The 8,624-nt window shown below is 40.2% G+C and overlaps 1 protein-coding gene across 2 annotated transcripts; it reads left to right on the forward strand.

The window, feature by feature from the left end:
- The first annotated feature begins 228 nt into the window (after positions 1-228).
- Positions 229-6,331, forward strand: SELENOK (selenoprotein K). Of its 2 annotated transcripts, XR_001366066.2 has the most exons (5): positions 352-375; positions 3,314-3,404; positions 4,830-4,913; positions 5,530-5,616; positions 5,873-6,331. XR_001366066.2 is itself a non-coding variant. In XM_006185060.3 (4 exons), exons 1-4 carry the CDS (start codon positions 357-359, stop codon positions 5,618-5,620), a joined length of 285 nt encoding a protein of 94 aa, XP_006185122.2. In that variant the 5' UTR covers positions 229-356. The 2 variants fall into 2 exon arrangements, 1 of the variants encoding a protein (XP_006185122.2); XM_006185060.3 differs by lacking the exon at positions 5,873-6,331 and having other exon boundaries at positions 229-375; positions 5,530-5,620.
- The last annotated feature ends 2,293 nt before the right edge of the window (positions 6,332-8,624 follow it).

Below are 8,624 nucleotides of genomic sequence, written 5' to 3' on the forward strand. Positions count from 1 at the left end.
TTCTAACAACTAGAAACCAGCATCTCTTCTCCAGGTGGTGCAAAAGAGCTCTCCAAAATCCAATCCTAAAGGAGACAGGAATGCGCGAGTTTACCGTGTTTACAGGCTAAATCCTAACGTCATATCCGGTCATCTGCCCGTCAGCCTCCGCTTTACGCCGGAAGTCACTGGCTTGACGAAACGAAACGCCGGCGGGGGACGTGTCTCCCCAGAGCCAATGAACTCTGCCCACCTCCCTCCTCTTGGCTGTTTTGTCGCTACGTGCCTTGTGACGTCAGAGGGCGGGCGCAAAGAGGGATACGGAAGCTGAGAGGGGCCAGACACTTCTGTCGTTCCGGAGGCTGGGAGGAGGCAAGATGGTTTACATCTCGAATGGTGAGTTGGAGAGGATACTAGGGCGACCTTTGTCCTCTGAGGCTGGGCCCCGAGTTTCTTCTGTCCTTGCCCACCGGGCCCGGCACGGCTTTCCCGGATACGGCCCCTGGCTAGGCGGAGCTGGAGGTGAAGTCGCCCCGGCCTGCGGCGCGTCAGCCCATCATCCCTGAGCCAGCCGCGGAGGCCGAGGCCTTTGTGGTAACCGCGGTGCCGGATGCCCGGCTTCCTCGTCGTCGTGGTAGTTCTGATTGTGGGTCTCGGAAAGAGGTCTTTCCTATCGGGCGTCGTTGTCCTTAACTAGTAATGACCGGAGTGTCCACACTTCTTGCGTAGCACTTATGTCTGGGGCACTGCTCTAGCGTTGTTCTCTTACCCACCTATTCGGTCTTTATTTCGCACTATCTGGGTAATACCCTATTATCTGATGCTCTAGGAGTGGAGACTGGCGCAGCCGGATTAAATAGCTTGCCCAGTGTCACAAAGGGCTCAATTGGGTTTCGTACGCAGGTGGGCTGACGTCAGCGTCCTTGCGGTTATTTACCCTACTGCCTCTTTCTAAACGGTGTAAGAGAATTGGGTGAAAGCTTTTTCCCTCAGGAGAGAGGTAGTTCGTCATGCCTGTAACTTTTTGCCTTGATTTCAAGGAGCACGGGGAGAAACACCACTCCCTGTAGGAGCAAGTTGATTATTACCGGAATGGAGACTCTGAGAGAGACTTAATTTTGTGACTCCCCAAAGGCAGGGAGTGGAAAGGAAAGACACAGTATGACTGGGTCAGAACAATATCAGAACTGCCTGCCCACCTGTTTGACTCAGGTGAAATAAATGCCTTAGTGCACTCTTAACAAGTAGTCCTTGGGTCACTGGAACCAGGTCCTGGTTCTGTTTGAATCATTTGTTTATGTTCAAGTCAGTGAGAAGTCTTCTGGCTGTGTGCACTTTGCATTTCTTTGCTTTTCAAAGTCTCACTTTCTCCTCCTCCTCGTCTCTCTCTTACAATTTTTCAAAACAAGTAGGTTGATGAGCATTAAAGAAAAGGATCAGAGTTTCATCTTAGTTTTGGGCACTTGCAGACTTTGTGTTATATCCTCTATGCTTAAGGCTGCAGCTTCTATTACTGATGCATTATTGAATAATTCTTTGTATTTGTAGTGTGTCTTATTGTGTATGTACTGTTGTATTGATCTACATAAATAACATAAAGCTCCTATTAGGACCTTTAATCTCATTTTTATAATTGAGAAATGCCAGTTGCATTCAAGCAATCTATTTCTAAGAATATTGAGAGGGGAGGTTTCTGCCTTCAGAAACCAGGAGTAAAAGTGTAAAAAGTCAGAATGATACAAATGCATGCAATAGGTTCTTTAGAATCACATAGGAAGAATTTGATGGGTTCCAGTTAGATCTTTTTTCTTAAAAGGGCTGTATCAACATTTCATAGTTGACAAAATATTTCTTAGTGTCAGATGACCTTTTTTTCCACAATCCTATATGGTGACTAGCCTTGCAATACTTTTCTCAGAGAAAATGTCACATCACTTAACAAAGCAGAGCTAGTAACAGGCAGAACCAAGCCTATCACTCATGCTGTCTTTTAAGTGTAGCCCTTTTTTCTCAATAGGTCTGTGAGAGCTCAGGTCCAAGTAGATGCCTGAAAATAAGCTGGTGAAGGAAAGAAGAAAAGTAAACCATATTGGAGTTGGGGGTGGGGGAGATGGCAGTGAGTGTGGTGAAGCCGAAGGAAAAATGGAAAGGGAGTTGACAGATTGCTCTTCTCCCGAAATATTCTGACCTGATGATTTGCAGAGCTGGAACTCTAGAGTATTAACTTTTTCTGTTGTAGCTTCTGTTATTTAAAGTGGTTTGAAAAATAGATCCGTTTTTCTGTAAGATAAAGCTGGAATCTTAATTAGGATCAACAGTATTCTTATAAAGAAAAATAGTGGTCATTTTAATGAACAAGCCAAATTCTCTTCAGTACTTAGAGCACACAGATCTTTGATTTATAAGAATTTTAACATAACAACTGATTCTAAGGATTTTAAGAGTATGTACAATCTTTTTATATAGGCAACAGACCTCATAAGTGAAAAAGATATTCTGAAGTGGTGTTAGCATTCTTTATATACACCCATCCCATTTGTTTCTTCAAAATACTTGAATAAACAGATAGTCATACACTCATATTCATAGCAGCATTTTCACGGTAGCCAAAGGATGGAAGCAACCCAGGTGTCCATCAACAGATGAATGGATGAACAAAAATATAGTAAGTATGTACAATGGAGTATTAATCAGACTTAAAGAGGAAGGAAACTTTGATACATGCTGCAATATGGATGAACCCTGAAGACATTATGCTAAGTGAAATAGCCAGTTGCCAAAGTACAAATACTCTTTGATTCCTCATATAAAGTTACTAGAGCAGTCAAATTCAAGAGACAGGGTAGAATGGTGGTTGCCAGGGGCTGGGGAAAGGGAGAAATGGGGAGTTAGTGTTTAATGGGTGTGGAGTTTTAGTTGGGGAAGATGAAAAAGTTCTGGAAGTGGCTGGTGTTGATTGTTGTACTACAGTGTAAGTGTACTGAATGCCATAGAACTGTATACTTTTTTAAATGGTTAAAATTGTAAAAGTTTTTTGTGTATATTTTAACACAATAAAAAAAGAAAAAATTTGAAGTGTCACCCACCAAAATTACAAACTATAAAAGGCATAATTAGACATAATAAAGGAGTGAACCTTAGATCACAGAGCTTTACTTCCCTGAACCCTTCCTTAGAATGACGTGCACGTAACAGACCTCTCCTGTGTTGACCATTTGGAACAATGGACGAGTTGAAAACTAAGTCCATGAGTGTTACCTAGCTGATAAAATGTTATGCATCTTGTATCAGGGATTTGTAGCACTAACTGAAGTTTCTTTATTCTTGTTTCTAGGACAAGTGTTGGACAGCCGGAGTCAGTCCCCATGGAGATTATCTTTCATAACGGATTTCTTCTGGGGAATAGCTGAGTTTGTGGTTTTGTTGTAAGTGTAGTAGTGCTCTTAGTAGCCCTGATATTTAAGTTGACAGAAGTACATTAAGTACATTATGTTGGTATCTTAAAAGAAGCTCAGCTTTCCAGAAGCAGTTTTTAACTGTAGTTTTTTTTTTTTAAGTCATAGCTTTTCTAAGGGAGGTGAGGGCTTGTCTTGCGATAAAACTGCCCCCAAACAACTTAGGATTATAAATATGTTCCTTGAGTTAGTAAGCTTGACCATGCCTGAGCTCTAGTGGTAACCACTTCAGCCTGCAGCTATGGGGCCAGGCCTGCTCATTCTACTGTCAGCATCTCGCTTTCTCTCTGCTGTTCCCACCTTTAGTGTGTATGTGACACTTTTATTGTGTATTGTACAGTAAGTAAACAAGGAGAATTAGATCTTGATTTTTAAAAGCTCCCAAGTCGTAAACTTTTTTTAATGAACTGTTAACATTGATACAGAGGAGACAGCAATTTAAACTTCTTTTTCATATGCTGTTTGTTTTACGAAAATTGTTCATCAGCTACTAATAATATCCAAAGTTTAAATACACATTTGAGTGTCTCATGAGCAGAGACATGTGGGAGACAGTCCCTTCCTTTGATGACTTAAATGTCAGTAAATACTCACTTTACAGAATACCTTGGGGTGGGCATGATTGTGGGAGGTAAACATCAGAGGAAGTTATTCCAGGTGGAAGAAACATAGGAAAGATGACAGAATTTTGAAAATCAGGCAGTGATCTTTATATTTAATTTGATTGTAGCTGTGGATTGGAAAGATTAATCTGATGGCTGCATGTAGCATAAATTAGAAGTGCTAAACGGAAGAGGCAGTTCCATAGAAAAACAAAACGGGAGAGAAAGGCCCTAAGTTAAGTTACTTATTGCAAAACTTCTTGGCAATCTCTTAAAGATTTCACTTACTCCATATTGTTTATTTAAAATCTTAATTTAGTTAAATCCTTCCCCCTCCACAAATAAAGAAAATTCCATTGAAATGGATTCAAAGTAGGCCCTTTGCCACTGGCACACCACCTCCACCTCTCCCTCCCCCAGGTAACATTAGGTAAGCTGTCTGCAGGGGAATGGACCTGCAATACTGTAAGAGCAGACTCTGGGACTTGACAGCTAATAGAGAGCAGAGGAAGGAAGCTGGAGATGACTCTGATTTCAGAGTTATTCCTAGACTCTATCTAGAAGAGTTATAGCAAATAAGACAAGGAATGGTGGTTTGGCACAGAACATAATAGCACACTCTGTTTAGACATGTGCTTGCACTAGGTCGTGGTGTCCAGCTGGCTTCCAAAAATGTGAGTTTGGAGCTAAGTTAGTTTAGTCATCCTCCCACAGAGATGACAGTTAAAGCCATGGAAATACATTTTATAATGTTGAAATTAGAAATTCTGTTATTTTCTGCTCCTTGTTTCAGTTTCAGAACTCTGCTTCAGCAAGATGTGAAAACGAGAAGAGGCTATGGAAGCTCATCTGACTCCAGATATGATGATGGAAGAGGGTATAGCTTTTTACATTGATAAAAGATGTTTTTACTTCTCCATACAATTTAGTTAAACTATAGATAAATAGATGATAGATAGGTAGACAGACAGATAGACATAGTTAGGCTTATGGAAATTAAAGGCTTAAATTCTACTTCACAAGATTAATGCATTACTGTAAATTAATGATAACCAGAGTTAATCTGACAAAATTAAAATGTATATCAAATATCCTATGGGAAAAGTCTAAATTAGAGGATGAAAACTGATGGCCATTTATATTAAACATTAAAATCTAGAGATTTCACTTTAGAATCCGGATTTCTAGCTGCTAATGAAATTCTCAGAAGATCGAGCAGCACTGGGTGGGGCTTGTGGTTCCATATGGCAAAACTCTGCTGGAGCTGGGTTTCAGTTGGCCATTTACAGGAGGTTCTGTTCAGTTTATCATAATCCTTGCTGGACTCTCTTTTCTCATGTGCGTTTGATCTCTTTCAGTATTTGAACTTCTGACTCCCAACCTAAATGGTAGTTCCTGTTTTAAACAAAGCAAAAGGTCTATTTGAGTGTTTAAAAGGAACCAATTGGAGTAATGTCTACTAAACAGTAGAAATTAACTTGTCTTATTATTAGGCCACCAGGAAACCCCCCCAGAAGAATGGGTCGAATTAATCATCTGCGTGGCCCGAATCCTCCTCCAATGGCCGGAGGATGAGGAAGGTAACTTAAAATCTGCAATTATTCTGCAGGGATTTCATTTTGAAAATGCCTTCTTAGGAAGGTTTTCTTTGGGAAAACAGAAGTCACAACATTTTGTAACTACTCAGACATCTTATTTGGAAAAATATATTTTAAGCCTTGAAAAATTGAATCAAAATGTCTTTTGAAGAAGGTTTTAAAGCATGTATGTAATGACTGGATTTTTCATACAGATCCAAATTACTAACTAGTAGCTAATTATAACATTTTCTTGCAGGTAAATGTCTGCTCTAAGAAGCAGACAACTGGACATGCACATTCATAGCAGAAGGAAACCATCAGGAAATGGAGTGCTGACCATGCTGGACAAGTAGATGAATGTGTATGTCTAAACAAGAGTTTTGCTCTGTGTCCTCACAGACGAATGAGGTCGTGCTGGGAATTCCCTCCGCAGGGAACTGGCATGACTGATATGCAGTTCTATAAATGCACATGTTTGTCTCATCTTTTTGTAACGTTTATGAAAGTATTAATATAGTTTTAATAAGTAAATATTTTTAGGTTACAAAACTTACTTCTCATCTTTATAGAGTTAAAACAAAAAAATTCCAAATTTGAAGAAAAATAAAAGACTGTGTACTGAGTACTATTAGTGTCACCTTTTTCAGCTTCTGAAATAGTTTTTTTTGTTCTCATTTATAAATAAATCACATTGTATTTATCTCATTAGTATGCATACACTATCTGTGCTCTTGAATTAATTTTTATCTTGAATTAATTCATGGATCTTTAATACAGTGTGTCTTATTGCTACCAAATATAATTATCTGGGTATTTATAAAGCCTTAACAAACCTGAGCTACAAAATGAAGATTTGCTAGGTGGTCTTTAAAATCATGAATTTCAATTCTATTTTGACCAATTTTAATTCTAAACCATTGCTTAAGATACTGCCTGTTGGCTTTAACCCCATCTGAATGCTGGTAACTCATTCTTTCACTAGAAGTTCTTTGAGGTTAGGGATTTTGTCTTCTTTCTCTCAGTGCTTTGAACAGTGATGACATGTAATAGGCACTGAACTATTTATAGGTAAGGTAGATAATACAGATTTATGTTTAACAGACTTTGAAAAGGTAAGAGCTTTTTAATATCTGTTTATAACTATTTATTCAACTCTGCCAGGAAATGGAGTTGTAGTGCCATAGTACACTGGTCTTCAAAGATAAGGAAAGAGGCAATTAGAACACAATTTTAAGGGTAGGTTTAATAAAGATAGTCTGTTGATGACTCAGGTCTGTGTCAGACATTTTACCTTTTACGTGTTATTAATTCTGACACACTGAGGTAGGTAGGTTATAGGTGCATTATACAGATACATGCAAGGGCTCAGGGAAGTTTTGTAACTTCCTAGATTGTATGGCTAGTGAATGGCAGAGTCATGCTGTCAAACCTCCACTTAAGGCTGTGGTGGGGGTGACCAGGGCAGTATCAGAAAGTGGTGGCTTTTCTGTGCACATGACCCGTGATCTGCCCCTTTGGACTGTTGCTGCAAGGACTCTTCCTTATGGCTTATCCTAGAGTCAGGACTGCATTGGACATTAGCTGTTTCCCTCTGCATGTGAGGGATGCTACTGTAGTACAGAACATGGCCTCTTGAGTAGTTTGTGTCCACATCATTGCTACTCAATAGTTATGCTCTTGAGTGAGTTAGGCCATTCTCTCCCAGTTTACTCATCTGTAAGATAGGGATTAAATTCCTGCCTCAGGAGGTTCTTTACTCAGCAGTAATTAATCACCAAGTGCTTATTGGGCACCTATCATGTGCTGAAGCTAACTGATGATTAAGATAAAGTCCCTCTTCTCATGGGGCATACTGTCTAGTGTGGGAAACACTAACTGGGCAGACAAGTTCAAAGGAAACAAGATGACAAGGTACATGGAGAGTTCTCTCTGAAGTGACATTTGAGACAGGAGAATGGGCTGAGGGAAGGGCATCCAAGGCAAAAAGGACAGCAAGTTCAATGGCCTGGTGATGGGAAGGGGTTGGCATGTCTGAGAAGCTGAAAGAAAGCGAGTATCGAAATGCCAGAGGGGGAGAGAAGAAATGAGTGTGAAGTTAGAAATGTAGTAGGAACTAGATTAAGTATGGCTTTATGGGCTATAGATTCTGTTCCTTGACCAAAGGGAAATCATGAGAGTTTAAAGCATGGGTTTAATTTTTGTTTGAGATAACTCATTGGCATTGTTAAGTGAAGTGCTGAGTACATAGTATTGATTGTTTTAACTAGTTCATGATATTTTAAAAGTTGACACGTGGGCAACTATCAAAAGTAGACCACAGGAGGACAAGACTGGAAGCAGGGACTTGGGTTTAGAGGATGTGGTGATCCAGGTGAGATAGTAACTTGGACTAGGTAGAAGCAATAGAAATGGAGAAGTGGATGCATTCAAGATACATTTGAGAGATTGTGGGTTTGCTGATGGATGTGAATGTAGAAAATGTGGACAAGTGAAGAAACAAAGTGATATTTATTGAGATGGTAAGAGTGGGAGTAGATTTTTTTCCAGAGGTGGAGATCAAGAGTTCCATTTTCGACATAGTTTGCAATGCTTTGTGGACATCTAAGTGGAAGTACTAAATAAGCAATTGGTTATCAGTCTGGATCTTAGGGAGAGATCCAAACTGGAAATGTATATATTTGGTATTTATCTTCATTCAAAGCCATGAAACTGGATAAAGTCATTCAAGGAGTGTGTAGAGAGGAGCCCTAACTCCAATGAATCCTAACATCAGAGGCTGGACTAAGCATGGCAGTGAAGTATAAGCAGAACTGTGAGTGGTGTCTGAGAATCCAGGAGAGACAGGTGTGAGGACCAAGTGAGATTCCTGTTGTCAGGTGTTCCACAGCAAGCGCTCGAAAGAAAACACAAGTACGTTGTGGGCATGCTCCAGCCAAGACCAATCACGGCAACAGCCACCCAATCCAGTCCCTGCCCCGCCCTCCTCTGGACAGCTCCGCCCTTCCTCC

The sequence above is a fragment of the Camelus ferus genome, chromosome 17, assembly GCF_009834535.1.
Source record: "Camelus ferus isolate YT-003-E chromosome 17, BCGSAC_Cfer_1.0, whole genome shotgun sequence".
Lineage (NCBI taxonomy): Eukaryota > Metazoa > Chordata > Mammalia > Artiodactyla > Camelidae > Camelus > Camelus ferus.